The sequence below is a fragment of the Chlamydotis macqueenii genome, chromosome 15 (genome assembly GCF_036417535.1).
Source record: "Chlamydotis macqueenii isolate bChlMac1 chromosome 15, bChlMac1.mat, whole genome shotgun sequence".
NCBI classification, from domain to species: domain Eukaryota; kingdom Metazoa; phylum Chordata; class Aves; order Otidiformes; family Otididae; genus Chlamydotis; species Chlamydotis macqueenii.
The window spans coordinates 10,023,344-10,043,672 of NC_141570.1; the positions used below are offsets into that span (position 1 = coordinate 10,023,344).

At 38.8% G+C, this 20,329-nt stretch overlaps 1 protein-coding gene across 4 annotated transcripts in view; it reads right to left on the reverse strand.

The window, feature by feature from the left end:
• Nucleotides 1-458: 458 nt before the first annotated feature.
• Nucleotides 459-20,329, reverse strand: part of NOMO2 (NODAL modulator 2) — a 29,820-nt gene continuing 9,949 nt past the window's right edge. For 2 of the 4 annotated variants that reach the window (XM_086759686.1, XM_086759688.1), the window contains 18 exons: nt 19,535-19,666; nt 18,614-18,750; nt 18,241-18,328; nt 17,299-17,362; nt 16,089-16,184; nt 12,952-13,161; nt 12,578-12,660; nt 11,429-11,588; nt 11,178-11,304; nt 10,420-10,533; nt 9,611-9,738; nt 8,875-9,016; nt 7,934-8,017; nt 6,342-6,452; nt 4,327-4,428; nt 3,987-4,106; nt 2,924-3,016; nt 459-1,975 (listed from right to left, as the gene is read on the reverse strand). In XM_086759686.1, coding sequence (XP_086615812.1) covers nt 1,844-1,975; nt 2,924-3,016; nt 3,987-4,106; nt 4,327-4,428; nt 6,342-6,452; nt 7,934-8,017; nt 8,875-9,016; nt 9,611-9,738; nt 10,420-10,533; nt 11,178-11,304; nt 11,429-11,588; nt 12,578-12,660; nt 12,952-13,161; nt 16,089-16,184; nt 17,299-17,362; nt 18,241-18,328; nt 18,614-18,750; nt 19,535-19,666 — 2,123 coding nt within the window. In that variant the 3' untranslated portion in view covers nt 459-1,843. Of the gene's footprint in view, nt 1,976-2,923; nt 3,017-3,986; nt 4,107-4,326; nt 4,429-6,341; nt 6,453-6,892; nt 7,086-7,933; nt 8,018-8,874; nt 9,017-9,610; nt 9,739-10,419; nt 10,534-11,177; nt 11,305-11,428; nt 11,589-12,577; nt 12,661-12,951; nt 13,162-16,088; nt 16,185-17,298; nt 17,363-18,240; nt 18,329-18,613; nt 18,751-19,534; nt 19,667-20,329 lie in introns of those variants that run through there. The other 2 variants (XM_086759687.1, XM_086759689.1) reach the window with 2 other exon arrangements.

Consider the following 20,329-nt stretch of genomic DNA (forward strand, 5'->3'; position numbering starts at 1 on the left):
AAGCTATAGTTTTTCTCAGGAATAAACACTTCAAAAGCAGAATAAAGCTCAGACACAGGGCAGGAAGCAAGAAGGCCACCAGTGTACTGCAGAAGGCAAAGAAAATAAAATTTTGAGAAGAGACACTGAACTGACACTAGGTTTAGAAACAAGCATTAAATTAGCAAGCATTAACACTTCTTTTTTTTCCTTTTTCTTTTTATTAACAGCATTTCCAATGTTTAAGGTCAGTCATCAGCAAGTCCCATAATTCAGAGGTCAGAATATCTGGTAGTCCCCTCAAGGCACACGGACATGTGCATTTCCTTCTCATACATTCCCCCAAAGTAGCAATACCTTTCTTAACATTCACCAGCTTAAAATAAACATGTATTGAAAATGTACAACTTATTATAAGTCTTACAACACTTTGGTTTTTCCCCATATATTTAATCACAGCAATACAAAATTCAAGTTCCTTAAGTAGAGAGCATGGTATTTTATTAGAGCTTCATCTCAAACTCTATGCATAAATGCTTTTTTCACATTCTTAATTTTTATAGTGATCTTGATAGAATTTCCCTCAGAGAGATGAGAAAGATCATCAAATGAAGTTTTAATTATTTAGGCCTAAATTAATGCAAAATATCAACAAAAATAGCATAAAGCCTTTTGCATCCAAATTTCTAAGAATGTTAAATATTTAAATGTAAAGGGGCTTTATTTCAACTTACTATAAAAGAGAAACATTGCCACTTACTGGCAGTACCAATGTCTTTGCAATATTTATGTGCATCTTTCAAAAGCTCTATTAACCTTTATACTGTTTATCAATAAAAAGCCCCATTAACATTTAAACTGTGTATGTCCAACTGTCTACTTCAAACAAGAATCAAAAGATAGCCTGTGAGAAAGTTATTCATTACAGACTACATTATTAGGACTGTACACACTGAAGATTTTGAAAAGCTCATATTTTTTAAAGGTTAAAAAAAAAAGTTTAAAAAAGTAAAAAAAAAAAAAAAAAATCCATCATCAATTGGCAAAACGGCTGCTCGTGGCCTGAGCAGATGTATGTGACAGCCACACAGGCAAACAGGTATCACCAACAACACAGTGCAGCTTTGGAAAGAATAGTACAACCAGATGGAGCCACTTCAGGAATACTGGAGGTCTGAAGAGATCACACTATATATGAAACTGAAATTTAAACATTGCTTTTGCATAGGATCATCAGAACTTACCTGACATTAACAATTTGTCTTAATTAGGCAAAAACTTTATTTTAATCAAAGATAAAATAATCATTGGATAAGAAGTGAAATCACAGCTGTGCAGATGACAGACTCTTCAATCAAGCTGCTGAACTGAAAGTGCCAGACATAATTCACCAGTTCATGTATGTCCCCCAAACCTTTGCTGTTTCAAGCATCACCAATTTTGTAAAATCCCTATATGTTTCTTCTGTAAAGTTGGTATTCCAAAAGGTGAGGAAAAATGATCCAAAAATCTAGAGACTGAAAGTGAAGTGAAGCAGTCTATTATAACTGCTTTTACAAATCATTAATGAAGACAGCACAATCTGTTCCACTGAAGAGAAAAAAAAATTCATTATTTGTCTTCAAGTATGGGAAATGCACTCACAATGACAACAGAGGCATTCATTTCATTACTTTACAGCACAGAAATCTATAGGCTCCATAGAAAATTCACAACCAAAATGGAGCTAGTGTGACAAACAGCGTTCATGTAGCAACAACAAAAACGTAAAGTCTGCAAATTCAACAAAAATGCATTTTAGTGGCTTTGCTTCCTCAAGCTCCAGTTTGACGGAGCACCACTTCATTCAGTCATTCCTTTTATCTCACGTCCGTCTTGTCTTCTGTTTTTTCGTTTGTCTCTTTGCATCCTCTGAGCCACCTGTGTCAGAACCTGTCTGTCCAAGAGCACGTACTCCTTGCAGTCGAGCTGTCAGCTGTAGCAATAAGGGAATAAGCTGGGGAAAAAAAAAAAAAAAAAAAAAAAGAAAAAAAAAGGGAAGCAGCTTGTGATTACAATAGTATGTAGGGTCTGAACGATAATGTTCTTTAGACTCATGCATCTCAAGACAAACAATCTGTTGCGTAAATGGCACATCTACAAAGATATCAGAAAATGGCAGCAAATCGTGGGAAGGAATCAAATCACACTTCTGGGAGTTTTTGATCATCAAAACCTAAAATGATTGTCAGTAACTTTTTTTTTCCTCCAGTCACCTAGCTGAGAACACCAGTTTGAGACCAGAGTCTAGAAAATGACCGCTATTTCCAGTGAAGGCACTTGCAATGACACTGTAGAAAATCCTGGAGAATCCCACGTTCTGTGCTGTTTTACTCATGTTTGAGAATAAATCAAACTACACAGACAAATTTATTTTCTCTTATCAGCAAAACAGAAATCCAGTCATATCAGAGAAGACTAGAAGAACATGGCTTGTTAACAAAGACAGAGTGGGTTATACACTAGATAGTTATATTCCTCTTGAGAGCTTTGCACTAGGGAAGGTGTAAAGCTAAGGGACCAGACTCAATGACTTGCAATATTTTTTCCAGTTTGATTGTTCCTGAATCCAATAAAATAATTATTTTCATTCCTACTATCACTGAGTCGTTATCTGAATTTGAATGATGCTGTATTGGATTTTTTTCCCAGAGCCATTAAATGAGAAGACAAAATTCAGAAGCAGCGTAGGAACTCAGCTTCACACTAAGCTCTTTTAAAAGAATGTAATTGTGCAAAAACTTGGCTACATTGTGGCTTTTCTTCACATGTGTCACATAGGGTGACTACTGACTGCATCTCTGCCTGGATAACCACCTCAACAACCCCTCACTTAACACAGTACGAAGTATTCATTGATAGGACAATAATATTGGGATAAGAGAAAAAAAAAAACATGACCTACCTTATCATGGTTGTAACCAGCCAACAACAAAAGCAGCGTCAGTGGTAATGCGATGTAAGATCCTTGGGCAATATCTTGTTCAGGAAGCTTTCTCTGAAAACAGCGGGGACTATGGATTATTATTTATTTTTTTTTAACAGTTATTTCAACTATGAAATCCCTCAGCTTTAAGCAATGTCAGGAACAGGATCACATGGCACATGCAGTCCTTCCCATCTGGCTTCCTTCTAAGAGCAGCTCTAAGATTTACTTTACCTTCAACTTCAAAGCAGTCTCCTTGATCAGATTCATTCGTCTATTACCTTCTTCCTGGGATTTCTCGTTTTTTAAAGCTAATTCACTGATGGTCAGTCTCCACTTTAGAGTCAACCTGGTGTGCTTTGATTTACCTGTCACATGCTGCCAAACCTCTATAATCCCAAGGATAATACTAGGGCAACCATACTAGCAAAAAAATCTTTCAAGCACATCCGCACCCTTCACTTATAACTGCCATTTCATGTTTCCCTCCTGCTTCACTGGCATCTGAACATACAGTGATGCAGAAAAGAAACAGATCATTTACGTATTACAGAACAAACACTTCACTAAACTGCCTGCACTGTTCAGAAGTGCAAAAAGACACTTCTCTCTCTCAAGGGAGAAGTTTTCCCCTGATGCTAGCTTGAAACTCTTCTGCTTTACCCTCTACCTCAGCTCCAATAACTGAAGGTCTCTGTTTGGCCTGGCGACACTTCCCTCATACACAGAGAACTCTTTAAAGGAATTCTGACAACAATCCTATCTTTCTCCTTCAGCCCCTAGTTATTGCAACCTTTCAGTTAGTGTCATGGCTACAACTCCTTCCTGAACTCCTTACCTGCCTCCCATAACAGACCAGGTTATTACATCCCTGCCTGATGCTTTAAATTCGGCCAAATCCAAATTCATTGCCATTTTAATGCCTCTCATAAACCTCCTTATATTTACATTAATAGAAATTTTGGTTAAAACAACAAAATACATGCAGACTGTACTACCAGACATTGCTCTCAAGGCAAACATTGAAGTATTTGGTACTTACAGTGGGACTAAAGACCAGTGTAACGTGTTTATGATATCCAATAGCAGTGAAAGAAACTTGAGGCAGGGTGTAGTCATACTGCGATTTAGACAACGTAGAATCCAGAAGCACCACGTAATTCTGTGGGTAAAAAATACACATAGACTGCAGCATCAGTAGCAGCCTGAGACAAAATTAGATTTAAAGGTGAAAATCAGTTTAACAGGCTTCAAAATCTTCTGAGGCACTGGTCATTCCAGTATGAATATAGTACTGCAGGCACACCAGGAATAACACTTCAGTGTCCTCAGGGAAAAAAAAATTCAAGTGACCTAAGCTAATTATTCAGCAATATGCTTACCTCTCCATCTCGGAGCAGTGGTGGGAAATGGAAAAACAGGGATAGACCTAAGTTGACTGTATGAATTGGGTTGTCAAGATTTTCACTTTTGTAGAGCTTCACCTGTGAGGGAAAGAAGAAAGCACAAACCAGGTATTTCTGATCCTAAACCACAATATATATTTCAAACTAACGCATCTTGAGGGATAAAAGCACTTCAAAATTCATCATGTGTTTGATAAACAGAAAGTTGTCAAGTAAGAACACCTGGAATTGTTCTAATCTGGAGTGCAAAAAGTCACAGGAACAGTCTTTTTACAGAACTTGAAATAATTTAGGAATAACCGGTGCCTGACATTTTCACATATCTAGGTATTAGAAGTAGCCAGTGCTGTCCATCAACCACAAGTGAGTAATTATTTTAAATAATCCCAGCAGTTTCACAGGAATTTGCAGCTGGTGGTTGTGTCTAGGCTCATTTTGCTTTATTTCAATTTCTCTACACTTATTTAACAAGCTAGACATCCTCAAACTACAGAACAGGCCTGAAGTCTTCAGCAAATAATTTACTCAGAAACCAGCATAATTAAAAGAGGGTTGTATCCCAGCCGAATAAGGTGAGTAGGGGCAGCAGCAGCTCCTTACAAGAGGCTGCCTATACACACAAACGTTTATCAGCCACTGTGCCTCCTCCAGATGACACAGTAAGCAAAGTGATGGGTTTTGTGGACCACTCTGAAGCAGCCTTCTAGCATCTATACCATTGTTTGTAAACCTCTGGATCAGATATCTGCCAAGACTCAGCTCTCCGTGCAGACACAGCCCAACTAAATTCTCATTGATTCTGCCCGGTGCTGCTGTGGTTGCAGCTCAAATCACAGCTCACCAGAGCATTTCCAGTTGTTTTATCAAGCCCATGCAACCAGAAGGGATCAGACTGAGGTCACAACTGCTAGCTTGTGTCTGTATCGAATCTTAGCACCTCTTTCAAAGACAAAAATTTCTGCCTGGAAAGCAAGGACAATGACATGCACCCATCAACAGCACACACGTGTTGCATGCAACGCAAGACTCAACCTCATATGAAACAGGTACAGGCTTGGATAACTTCCATATAATTAAATTTTGACCTCAATTCCTATTTGCTCAGGCTGAACTGCAAGGGTCTACATTTCTCCAGAAAGATAGGAAGCTCGCTCAGGTGCTCTTCAGTAAGGTGACACATTTTCCCTTCACACCTGCTCTGAGTGTTGGATCCTTTGGATGTCTCCCAAAAAACCCAACAGCTTAGCAATGAGATCTTGGCAGGTGAGATGCATAACAGACTAGTCTGAAAGAAATCCAGGCACTGCATTTATATTTGTAGGTAACATTTCAAGAAGCTTTTAAACCTGAGAAATGGTGCTATAACTCCTACCACACTAACACCTCTTAGAGATACTTCCAGCAGTTGCACCATAAGCCAAAAGGATCACAGGTGTTCACCAAGTTTTTTTCAGATCACAGCACAGTCTTTTGAATTTTGAAAATTTCAGCTTTACTATTTTTCTCACACTTTCTCTTATAACCGTACTTTTAAATTCATGTGTCCTATGATACAGTTGCATTCACATGGTATCTTCTTGCTAGCAGACATGCATGTCATAAATTCCATTTATTTCAGGAATTAATGTAGTTCTCTAATACAGAGGACTCATTCATCCCTGGTGTGTTGCTCACCCTACAGACAGGGTATCTCTAATTAGGGAAGCAGACCCAGAAATGTACAGGCCAACCTGAGAAAGTATTTCTTAAACAGACTCCCATGAAAAATGGAAACACTAAAGCAAAGCTGTGAGGAACACTGTAATCTTAATTCTATATGGAATTCAAATTCATCTTCGTTAAAGTATTCGTCATAATTTGAATTAAATGTGTGCTCTGGCCACTTAACAACTTCCAGTGACTCTTGGGGAAAAAAAAAAAAAAGAAAAGGAAAAAAAAAAAGGGAAACCAATGGCAAATACACTTGACAAAGGTGAAAGGCTTGAACTTACACATAATGTGGAGAGATATTCAGAAGATGTAATTACATTTCCACTTAAATCAAATTGATTAATTTGCCGGAACGCTATAATATTAACATTATCAATGTCACTGTTCCCAACCTGCAACACAGAACACAGTCATATTTTTACCAACGGAGGAAGAGTTAACAGAGGACAGTCAGCACAACACAAATATTGCTCATAATTTTAAACAAGAAGTTAATTTTGTTCTATACTAGCCACCTGGAAGCTTGAAGGCTTTCCAATTGTACTCTTTCTCCAGAGCGCAGAGCTCATAATTACAGACTTGTACATTATCAGCACAAGGCTGATGGCATTAAGTTAAACTAAAAATGGAAAAAGTGTCAAAAGAATGCATTGTTTTGGAAGAGGCTGAGTTACATACATAGGACCGTCGGATGTCTGAACATTGGTCTCCGTAATTTGCATCTGTGCTGAGAGATGCATATTGCTATGCTAGGATGTTTATACAGTTGATTAATCAGGAATATGCTCATATCATAATACAACCTACTTCAAAAATATGTAACTTTATATTTTTCAAAATTGTTTAAAATACAAAACATTTGTGTTTCTAAATGAGAACTCTGATCAGAGTAAGGAAAGACATTTACTCAAATAGTAACTACAGCCGACAGACAGATTACAGTCAGGCCAGGTGCCACATCAGCAGTCTGGCGCCACTGAGGCTGCACATTTTTCCTGCAGGTGTCTTTCAAACGCTTCTCTCTCCTGGAGAAAACGGCAGGGTAGCCAGGATACTATTAGTACATGCATACAGCTGTCACTTGCAGTACATAACCTTCATATGATTTTCTGGAATTTGAGTTGCCATTCCGTTCCCCTTATCAACCAGCAAGAACTCTTAGCAAGAAGACAAAAGGACTTAAAAGATTTCTGCCCTTCTCTTTTGCTGCAAAGGAGGGCACTCCAGTCAGGCACGTGTCTGAGGTCAAATAATGACCAGCTCCCACTGAAAAGTTCCAGACAGCTATTGAAGGCTAATTAACCTTTGCTGCATGTCAAGAGATAAATGCGAGGCAACTAATATGAATCTGTAAGGATGGAGGAATATTTAACAAGATTTCATCTGTTTTCAAGTCAAAGTTATTATTACATTTTATAAAGATTTGCTAGCCTGAATGACAATTTCACCTACATCAGGACTGCAGGATTTGGACCAAATAAAGCATAACATCTATCTATCAATCAATAACTAAATATGAAAATAGGATAATATGACAATTTATTACATCCTCAAGTCACTCATGCTTTGTTCCACATCATAAAGAAATGCTGAAAAGTATTCTATGTATTTATTCTCTCATTTCTTGATGTACAGTTTTTGCGACTGTGAAAGAATCCTTTTCACTTGTTTACTGTTTGGGCTTTATCTTACTTCAATTTTAAGCTAGGGTGCTGACAAACAATATAGGGCCCGTATTTAGGGAGCTAACTTGCTGAAAGCCACTTGTTGAAAGAGAATGCATTCAACTACATTGCTGCTGATAGAACAGACATAATGCCTAAAGAGATGCATTTCATATTTAAGTGATACTACAAAAAAAGAAAAAAATTACCTCAATTGCCCGATGCTGTGGTAAAGCTCGTTCAATGTGATCATTGCCTTCAGCTTTGAGTTGGACATGATACACACAACCAGGCTAAAAGCAACATTCAGATGATAAATCCCAACACTGAATAATACATACTTTAATTTTAGAAGATAGTAAGAGAATTTTCTAACATTCCATTTAAGATACAGCACCCAAACAAATCTAACCCTATCCAGTTAAAGTTTTCCTTATCCCAAATAGAAAATTTAACTCAGTAACACCATTGGAGGTGTTTACAGCCAGCAAATACAACAGGGCTATCACAGAACTTTCACTAGTTTATTACATTACAGTATTAAAAGAAATCATCAGCTGTGAAGAAAGAAAATGCACTAATTAGGATTAAAATCTGATCAAATACTGCTTTCTACTTCAGAATAATTGCTTACTCCATACATAGTGGTGCCATAAATTCATCTTCCACGTTTCCTGCAGCGCAGCTTACTCCACATACATGCTGTACAATCAACATCACACAAACACCCAGCATTTTGCTAAAAATACACTGTCCCAGTATTTTCACAGGAGAAACAAAATGCTTCCCCAAATTCTTTTGCCTAAGAAAATTCCCTGCTCTAGCACTTGAACACAGCCGGACACCTGTTAGACACGTTCAGTACATTGACCAATGACTCATGTCATGCAAGCCGTTCAGTGTTCGTAGGAGGCCGTCACAGTAGGCTGGCAGCAAGTTCCACAGACTTACACTAGGAGTTTTTCCCCCCTTTAGTGAAATGAATGTTCACTGTACGACAGAGTCTCCTGACACAGAGAGATTCAAGGGAATCTGAGCAAGCAAACGTGATGGGAAAACAGAAACCGGTAGCTAAATAATAAAACACATTTTATTGCTCCATTATCACACTAACATAAAAGTAAATGACAGAGAGCATTCTAATGCTTACCAGAAGGCCACGTAGCCTGAATTTGCCTTCTTCATCAGTTATCGTGTCTTCTCCATAGATGCTACAATCCTTCTGCCCCACAGCTTCTACCGAGACTCCCTGCTCAGGCTCTCCATTTAAAGAAGAAACTGTGCCGTAACAGCTAGAGGTATAAAGAGAACCAATTGGTACAGATGTGCAAATGCTGTTTTAATACACATTTTAAAGACATTTTAATGTTATAACTGATGGAAAAAATGCTTAATATATTAAGTATGGCATGGACAAGAAAAGGGAATTTATAATGTATATGTAGAACTGTTTAAAGCATTAGAATTAGCTGCTGTTCAGAGCACAACTTTAGGAATCCAAGTTCCTTGACCTCCATGAACAGCAGCACTTACCCCTGAAGGCAAGAAAAGGAAAGATCTTGAAGTCAGATACCTGAATTGGTCTACCATCCCCAGAATAGTCCTCTCCCACTGGGCACAGCACCAGCCACTTCCAGTGCCACTGACACCATGTTCTCATAGCAACATTTCTCCTTACAGCCCTGCCATCCGGGCTTAGCTATATATCCACATGAATGACAAAAGGCTAAAAAAAATACTTACACAGCATAATAAAGGTAAACTGTGCCTTCAAGAGTACCCTCCAAACCTTCAGAACAGAGGTGTATCAGAAGAAAATACACATTTTGCATAATGTATCCTGATACAGCACATAGCATTTTGCACTGCATTTCAGCTCTACTGACCTGTAAGCTGTTCTGTAACCAGTTATCTGAATTTTAAGATTCTGTCCTTCCTGCACTTCAATCATTTGTGAAGATGGTTCAAAGCGAAACTCCTTCATCATGGGTTTAAAATAATACTGCCCTGGGCTCTGCAAAGAGGCATGAAACAAGTTGCTTACTGGCAGTGATACAAAAATTCACCAACTCCAAACAATTACATTTCTGCAAGAGTTCCCTAAATAGCTCAAGTTCTCTGTCCCAACCATCAGTTAAACAGGTCAGAAAAAATGAGCACTGAGAAACGGGGAGCACACCAGACAATAAGCCAACGTCTAATAAAATATGGACAAAACCGAAAAATAAACCAGGTGGTAAAGCCTGAAGATGGAAAGGAAACTATGGCCCTAAAACCTCACCACAGGACCTCAAGGACAGGAAAGTGACCAGGAGAGAAAGATGTCTGCAAGGAAACTACTCAGACATGCCTACACACATGTAGAGATCAATAATCAAATTAGATTTCTTTCCTGTAAAGACTCTCATCAACAAATTGGCTTCTTTCATGTTTACAGACTGCAAATTAGTAACTAAGATCAATCAACATCATATACTACCTGTTGGGGAGAAATCTCTTGCCAGGTTAGATTTCCCATCTTTCACCTGCTAAGATTTTAAGTGCTGTCCACTCTGAGGGACCTACATCTCTCACTGTGGGTTACGATTTCAAAGGAGACCATACATCCCCCTGCCACTGAAAAGAGCCAATTGCATCCCTGTGAAACACAGCATCGCACACACAGCCACATTCAGAAGAATCCATTTCAACTTACCAGATTGGAAAAAGTCAGCATGCCATTATCCTGTGTAAGGAGGTTGGACCGAAACACCCCTCCACTGAGAGACAGGAGAACCCCAGCAAGAGCCTGGTCATCCTCTGATTTGATCTGTTTTTGAAAAAGCAGAAGTGTTATGTCTAAGCAAGAGCTGCTTTATGAAGAAGGGTTCAATTCAGAACCCCCTTACAGAGTGCACAGATGTGCTGGGTCTGAGCACTCCGCTGTAAGCAGAAGAAAACTAGCCACATCTGCAGCATATGCCCTCCCGTGAGACTGCAGGGCTACGGAAACTTGTGCCCTCCACATCTGGGCAGTCACAGCCACACATAGCATGTGCCACCAGAACAGTCATTCTCTGTCACTTAATAGGACACGCTGGGGGCCAGAACAAAATATTCCAAAGACTAGAACCAGGCACTACTTGGAACAGACTGTACATGAAAAAATTGCCTTGAGGAATAAAACTCATTAAGAGAAGGTGGTCCAACTCTACAAAAGCAAATAAAGCCAGTCTTTTGGACTGCAGGCTCTAACTTACACTCTATAAACCTTGCAAAGCATCTTCTGCGTGGCAAGTCATGATCTACAACCACATTCATACAGTGAGATTTGTTTCCCCATGACAAAATTATCTTATCCCCAAGCCCCACACCCATTTGTGTTTGGCTGGGATGCATGGATTAACTTTTTTGCCTGTCTAGCTCCAACTGCACACAGTATTCATTCAGAATCCAAAGCATTTAGAACATTACCTCAAATGTCACCCCAGCAAGAGCAAAAGCTTTGAAGTCCCCAACTGTTCCTTCCACTGCAGTCAAAACAAACCCTTCTTTCTGAGCAGTAACTGTATATTCCAAGTCACTGTGGAGTGGCCCAACACTTCAAATAAAATGAAAGAAGAACTCACTTTTAAAAAAAAGCACTTGAGATCACACACACGTTATCAAGTCACCATTGCACTTTAACTAAATAATCCAAAAGATCAAAACAAATCTGTTATTACCTGTAAGCACCTTTGTCATCTGTGAAAACTGTGATGAGCGGGGATGTTGCTCCCTTTTCACCAATGACAATCTCAACACCTTCCAATTCAGGATGAATTTGCCCTTCCAGAAATAAGCCTGCTTTTCCATGAATCTCTATCAGTTTTCCAGGACAACTCTCTTGGTCATGCAAAGGAGATTTAAGACAAATAAGAAAGTAAAAAATACACTCATTGCAAGAGTTTAACTACTTTCAAAGTGATCAGTTGATGTTCTTTTACCTTAGAATAAGAGATCAACCCACACAATTGTATGGTCTCTCAACACATCTTAAAACATCTGAACATTGGCAAAATCAATAACTAAGTTCCAAAGCTATCAGCACATCTCCAGAACAAACATCCTGGATTGGCTAAGTGCTTTAAGGATTCATTAAGTTACACATACTGCAGCTACATTAAGAAGATTCCAACAATATTCCCTTCTAGCTGATATTATACTGAGCTTTGACAAAATTTTTTGAGATCAAATTCAGCTCAGCATACATCATGTTTAATGACTCAAGTAAAACTTTATTCCCCCCCTTCCAATGTATTTAGAATGTGCACTACATAGAGGCACATAAAAAGGGGTACCTAACGTTTTCCAGTGATTTCAAACAAAGTATGTTCACTTAGGAACCTGAGGGCAAGATGGACACTGACTTAACAAGTGGCACCAACTGGCTGATGATAACCCTAATAATTTTGAAGCTTACTTCTTTGGTGAATATTTTATTACTGTAATTTACTACAAATAAAACTTAATAGACATCTGAATTTGGTAACAAACTCAAAATACAAACATTGCTTCTGCACAACTGTTTTTCTAGATCAGAGTAATACGAACAGTTCTGAGAATTTGGTATAATATCCAGAAATCTATTCCTTCCTCTTGTGCCAGGTTGTCTTTCAGAACTTGGAAGCATATTCTCCTGACAAGAACTGTACTTGCACCCTCTACCAAACACCCATGCTTCCAAATTCCAGAGTGAAATTGGCCCAAAGAAATAGCTGCAATTGAAACTTTCCTAATATTACCTTTGCAGAGCTATTCATACGTTCATCTATAAGGATACATTTCTGCCTTAAAAATCTACTCCTTTCAAACTAGATTTTATTTATATTTACCTCCACTAACAACTGTTTCCACATAAGGTGGGGAGAAAAGCAGCTCTTTTGATGACGGTGTCACAGTAATTTTCTCTCCAGACCTATAAAACACAATTAGAAGAAAATGGAATTAGCAGCTCTCATGTAGAACAGAGTACTGCATATTGACCCAAGAACCCACCTAAACACCCCAAGGAGAAAACATCAACGATAACCTAAGCAAAATTTGTACCACGTGGTACTGGTTTCCATTTAGCTGACGGTCAACAAGAACAGGCACAGGTAACTGTACAGCAGCTCTTTCCTACATGGAATACATCACTGCTCTGTTTGGTGGAAACACCAGACAATAGCACAAAGAATGCACTTTGTCCATTGGAGATAGGTATTACCTTGCCCAGTATGAAAATTCATACAAGAATGGTCCTTGGAGTTCCTCCACCATTTCTTGAACTGGTGGCTTTGTTCCTTCCTCCTCTTGACCCTTCTTTTCTCTCTCCTGTCGGCGGGTCTCAATTTCTGCCAGCTGCTGCTCCCTACGTAACTCTTGTACAGATTTCAGGGGTCCTAAAACTAAGGCAGGTTCACTGTCAATGGATGACCTGAAAACACAGACGAGAAAACAAAATCATCTCCTTTCATATGGAGGGATAAGAGCTTGTTACATCTGTTATTTACTGCCTTTATACCACAGCAGACAAGTCCCAGGGTTTTTTTTTAATTCATTGCTTTTAAATTCTGCTATTTATTCCAAGCATAATTAAAACTTTGAATCTCTGTATCAATCAGTTTTTACTAGAAAGGTTCATTCCTAAGGACTGCAGGTAACCTACCTGGCCTAGCAGGAAAGTACCTACTTGCAACTCTCACAGATTCTGCCCCATCATGCTATAACCATTCAAGAAGTAACGATGTTGTTGCCTCCTCCTCCTCCCTTCTGCCTGCCTCAGCATCCCACTGCAGTGCCAGTGTCACACGCCTACATCTCAACTACTTTGCAGAGTCCGGCATCTCAGCTTAGCACAGGTTTCGGTAAGCAGAGAGTCTTGATTTTGCATCAAGTTCCAGACACTCACTCTGTTGCAGGGGCAATAATCTCCCTCAGAAACATTGACAAGCCAGCAGGAGTGGTAAATTCTTAAGCCAAAGGACTAGTTTGCAAGTGTAACTTCAACAGAGCACTAAACTAAAAGAGAAAGTCTGGATTTCCAAACCTGAGATCAAGCTTAATATAGAAAGAATGAATCATACAAAATATTAAACAATAAGACTGGTAAGCTCACTTATTTTTCAGTACTAGGAATTTTCTCTCAGAACCCACCTCTCAGGAGAAGAGTATACAAGGAGAAAATAAACTTCTATCACAAACAAATACTTCCAACAGCTGGCAATTCCCAGGAAAAGTTCTGAGTTCTAACCTATTTGCCCTATACATTTGAACTATCCAGCCATCTTGCCACTGTCCACTGGAAAGATTGCTAGCTAAGTTTAAACAAGTTCTGTAAATCAACTCAGAACAATACATCTCACTTCACTTTCCCTGATCTTACGTCTTCTCTTTCCTAGCAATTTCTTCTAGTCTCCATTTTCTCTAGTCTTCAACCACCCTTTGTAACTTATCTTAGAATCATAGAATCATAGAATAGTTAGAGTTGGAAGGGACCTTCAACGGTCATCTAGTCCAACCCCCCTGCAAGAAGCAGGGACATCCCAGACTAGATCAGGTTGCTCAGAGCCTCATCCAGCCTGGCCTTGAACGATTCCAGGGATGGGGCATCCACCACCTCTCTGGGCAACCTGGGACAGTGCTCTACAACTGTCATTGTAAAAAATTTTTTTCTAATATCCAATCTAAACCTACCTCCCTCTAATTTAAACCCATTACCCCTTGTTCTATCACAACAGGCCCTACTGAACAGCTTCTCCCCATCTTTCCTCTAGGCCCCCTTGAGGTATTGGAAGACCGCTATCAGGTCTCCCCGGAGCCTCCTCTTCTCCAGGCTGAACAGCCCCAACTCTCTCAGCCTGTCCTCATAGGAGAGGTGCTCCAGCCCTCTGATCATCTTTGTCTTCTGATCATCTTCTGTCTCTTCTTCAGTAGTATGAAAAACTGTTGCAGAACATTGCAATATTCTCTGAGGAATGAACTGAAATGATCACGATTACTTTTCCTGCAATCACTTTAGATTATCAGGATAGTTCTGTCTCCTGCTTGAGTCTTCACCTTTTTGAAGAGAAAAAGATACTGTTGTTCTACCACACTAAGTTTCATCAAGGCTTTAAATTCTTTCTCTGCAGTCCAGAGACAATACAAAAATGTATCAAAAACATTTTTTGTCTTAAAACTATTAAAAATCTGTACAGACATGCACACAGTCTCATGATATTAATAATAAATTACTACAGTCTCACTTTTCAAACATAACAAGCCATCACCAAAAATCAGGTTGATTTCGGGTTGGATCAGGGTTTTTTTTATTATTAACTGAAAGCCTACAGGTCACTGCCATGGATCCGGTACACAAGCATAGACTTTTAAAAACAACTGTCTTGGTTTTAAATCCGGAGCTGTTCCTTTTATGCTGATGGCATTTCACAAATCAGACTTTGCCTGAAAAACTTCAGGCAGGCTTGAACAAAGACAGTATGTGGCAATTCAGCTGCCTTCAAAGCACTTGCCAGTAATCTCAAAAAAATCCAACCAGCCTAGAAGGTCAGTACAATATTCACCTCCTCACTACATTGTTTTTAAAATCCTAATGGCGCTCTGCTACCTCAGTGTTTCTTTTCCAGCTGCTGTAGTTGCTATCATAGGTTCATTAAACTCAGGGAACTCAAGGCAACACGCTGCAGGTAATTTATTCTCTCAAAAGATGTTTTTCTACACTCAAAAAGTTTGAGAACCCATAGTCTAGAACAAGTGGACATCAGCAGAGCATTAATAAAGCACTTATCATTATCAGACACTTCCAGGCAGATCTGGCACCTCACACAATTAAAGCTGTTCACAAATCAGTGTTCCCTAGTGAGCTGTCTGTTCAGCTAAACATAAATTGGTGCATTAGTGTGTAATCACTCTGCATGGTTTTCCTTTTATAACCCTCTTCACTCCAGTGACAATGCCCTAAAGTAGCAGATTCTCATTCTGAGAAAACAAAAAAGAAAAAAAAAATAGATGCCAGTGCTAAAGAGCTCAGACTCAAGCTAAAACAACACCCTCTGAATTCTGAAATTTCAGTTCATTAAAGTGTATAAAAACTCAGAAAACCATTCCTTTTTACCATGAGACATAAGTAGAAAGGGGCTATACTGAAATGAAGTGACAATGTTCAAAATGAAGGCTGGGAATTATTTACCCATCTACAAAGAACTATTAAGCATAGCTTAGCATAAAAACTTCTTGCCATCTAGAGTTGGACGCCATCCCCTTAGAAAGCAGGCAATGCAGTATTAAAACCAGAGTAAAACTTTAGGAGAGAGATATCTTTTTCTTCCCCTTTTTATAGCCCCAAGATTTCTTTGTTCTTACTTAATGGTAATAGTCACATCCATCAGTTTATCTGTCACAACCGTGCCAAGGACATGGTGTCGAACGGCAGTGAGCGTCAGTATGCTAGGAGAGGACCTGTAAATCAAAGTAACAAAGAGATTAATTCAAGGTCCCCTTCCTAAAAAAAATAACCAAATCTTATTTAGCTGAGCTAAATTGTGCTCCCACTCTTAAGTTTTAAGTGCTTTATAAAAGATGATATACAAATTACACAGCAAAGCTGCAGTGCTGAGATGACAGCATACTGGAAAGGGAGCGCTTTCCAGCTCTGAACTTCAAACCACTGTATGACATTGGCCAAATCAATTCCTTCCTTTGCGCCTCCTGCTTCTTCTCAATCTAAAGCTGATTTGATTGATTTCATATGTACAGTCCCTTTACACACAGCAGAAGGACACTCAAAAGTTTGCCATATCGGACATAGCTCACCAAGATGCCCCAAGTCTAATGGTGCCTTGTTGCCAAAAAGGTTTCTGCTTCTATCCATTCAATCACTATGCTGGCTCTCACATTTAGCACACCTCTCTCTGAAGTACTTTTAATTCACTAACACAGCAAAAAAAATCAGATTTTAATGCTGAATTCATTTTCTGCCATGTTAATGAATTAGGAACTAGTCCAGGAACAGAAATCCTCTTTTTGTAAGCAGAGCCATTAACCACACTGCCACACCACAACCTGTAAATAGCTATTAAAACATGGCTGACTGAGGAAGATCAGCACTGCTTACTTGTGACTAGGGTGAATATTTATTCAGCTTGCAAAAACTGAGGTGAGCAGAATCAAATCACCACATGGCACTAGGGATGTACAGTGGTGGTATGTGCCTCCTAGAAAACTTACTATCCTACCTTTTGCATTTCAACTCTCACAAGTGATCAGCAGTTTCCACTGAAATATCTCTGCTTTCTTACAAAGCAAAATCAACATTAAACAGACAGAAGGCTGTCAAAAATACCCATTTAAAGCAGCAAAAGCACCTTTAAAGCCTATCATTAGTCCATTGTTTTTTTCAGACTAGAAAGGGCAACAGAACATACCTGATACACTTCACTAAAGCTTCCCTCTATTGGTTGCAGACAGTCATAGCAACACATTCTGAATTGCTGAAAAAAAGCAGCTGCAGCAGAAGGAAGCTTTACGAAAGCATATTGATAGGCATAAGGTCAAAAACAGATCGTGCTCTTACGTGTCGTAAGTGTAATACTCATGTTCAAACTGGTGGCAGGAACGTGGGGTCACTTCATATACACCTGTAAACATTAAGTCAAAGAATGATCCACTGAAAAAATTCAAGCTTACTGTGTTGGCTGAATTCTCAAGATCACATGAGACCTGAGGTATAGGAACAATTATCAACATTTGACAATATATCTGCTGCCTTTCATACAGACTCTTAATTCATCTCTGTTCAGTCATAGATCATTATTGGAAGCTGCTCAGCATTTCTAATGTACATCAATACAAGCATCACTACAGATAATCACAAACGCAACAAACCAAACAAGCTCAGAAGTAACTTATTACGGTCCCATAGCTGATCCTCTTTGACTGATTACAGAACCATTGTATTACTGTATTGTGAACGAGACCACTGGCCCTAAGGATGAAACGTTCAAAGCTGAAAATTGAATCAAAACCAAACATATTTGTTAACTGTTTTGCTAAGGGGCCATAATGGAGAATTAGGTTTAAAGACATTAAAAGGAGAAAATAAATATATCTAATTTTAAAACCTTTTTTCCTGTTATAGACAACTTTGTGGTACTTTTAACAGTTATCCCTCAAGAATTCTGTATTGAGATGAAACTTCAATATGAACCCACATGAAGAAGATTATTTTAACATGCTCTTCATACATCAAAGTTCAAAGCCCTTCACAGAGTCAAAAAAAAATTATTTTAATTCTAGAATCTATATTTAGATGAAGAACTAAATAGTAGGAATTCTAAAAACTTAGAAGTGGGCATTTACAAACAGATGTAAATAAAACAATGTCTCTCAGAAACCACAACAGTTTGGTTTTGGGTTTGTTTTGGTTTATTTTTTTTTTAATTCCCAGCAGTATTACTTGACTGGTTCTTTTTTGTTTGTTTTTTTTTTTTTTTAACTAACATTTCAGAGCTGTTACCTGGCTTTGAAAGACAGAATCTATTAATTCCTTTGGACAGGTTATAAACACCAACGTTCTCTGGTCCGTTTCCGTCCTGATAAAATTCCTGTGAAGCCACAACACAATTTACTATGAGAGGCTACCAAACAACAAAATGAAAACGGTATTTGCCTAAAGATACATTAATGCTTCTCTTTTACAGCAGCTAACAACACAAGACCGTTTTACCAAATCTAAAAGACAAATCTAAATGCGCTCTAACAAATATCAATTTTACTGTGCTATATGACTCCCTACAGACATGAGAAAGCCTTGATTCCAATAATCCAATAATCTGATTTACCTACACAAGTTCATTAAAAAACCACAAGGATGGTCGTTACCTACGTACCAGTGTAATTGCATGAGAAAGAGAACACCTCAGCATATATCCAGTCTGCCTGAATTCTACTCCCGAAACATCTTCTTCCATGACTTCCAACTCCAAAGACTTATTCTTCCAGCACCAGTCTTCATGTACAATGCTTACTAGAATACACAGCACACAAAGCATTTCAGTAACGTAAAACTGTGTGAATAAGGGCAGCTTTTCTGGTATAAAAAAACTTGTATCACTCTAACTTCCCTGACAATAATCTTCAAAGCTAGATATACAACAGTGACTGCAGTAACAGACGTTGCTCACAGCACTGCAGCATCACCAGGAATCCAGCACACCTCGTAACAGAAAAGCTATTATAAAAAGGAACAATGAAGTCTGGTCACCCTGGCAAGTTCTGCAGTGTGCCCTACCATTGTGACAGTCAAAGAAGGCTAGAGGACAGCAGAACCTAACTCCAATTTCAACTAGCGGAAAGATGTTCTGACTCATGTATAAAAAGAGCAAACTGTATATACTCCTTCTACACCTTTCCCTGGAAAATAATTTATTTTCACAGTAGGCCAAGGCAGGCTGGCCAAAACACATACTGCTCTTAGGAGTGGTACTCTGTAAGCAGAAGAACCAGGGTGTGCCCCTTTTCTTAAGCCTGGGACAAGTCAGTTCATCATAAAAGCTTTTTTCCTCACAGCAACCGTGCAGATCCTAAAACTTAGGGGAGCAGTTACCTGTAAGCTGAAAAAAGGGTTAAACACACAAGATTAAGAAAACCTGATGCACTGTTGTATAGTATTTTTCCAGGCTCTCTCAAGTTTCAGAACTAGCTCCATGTTGAGCATACTGTAAACTGTATCTGTAATAACACATGTATACAGATTAAGTCACGAATGTAGCTACGAAGGTAACATTTCAAGCAGTTCCCCATAATCCTACCTTTGTATTTGCCAGGTAGCACATTTTCAAATGTGAAGGTCACTGAGTCCATGTTTCCAGAGAGCTGCAGGTTGCGTTTTTCACCCTGCCGGCTCACAGACTGTAATGTCACCACCAGATCACCACAAGAATCTGTGCAGAAAGAACCAGCAGAAATGGGACTGCATTCTTGGCTTGCCAGCTTTGCCTCCAAAAACCCCAACTCCAAGCAAGCTTCATACATACTAAGATTAAAATGATTACTCTCTTCCAGTAGAGAACATTTCCAATTAAAACTCTTGCTCTTATTTCTTAAGCACATGATTACCAGTGTTTTTTTGCATTCTTCAGGAAGTTCAAGACTGTTAATCATATAATTTTATCTAATAACAAGTAACAATCAGAGGCCAAAATTAAATCCCTGGGTCCACCTTGCTCTGCAGAGATGACAGGGTCCAGAAAATATCCCAGAGACAGAACATCAAGTGCAGAGAAGATCCAGAGAGGAAAACGGAAGACGTAAAAATGACAAAAGTCAAACTCCAATCACTATCTGCTGAAATCAGTGAGTAATCAAGGAAAATAGCAGAAGAGAGGATCTTAGACTAAAATAAAGACAAAAAGCTTATGAAAGAGAACAGAGATTGCAAGCTTCTGTTAACAGCCTCAGCCTCTATCCTACAGGCTTTTACATGCACTGCTTTTTATTTTTTTTAATGTCTTTTTTGCCTCTAGTACTTCACCTATTGATGTATAGTATCCCTGCTGTCAGTCAGGAGCAATTCCTTCCAGAACTTACCCATGTTCTGAGGAAGG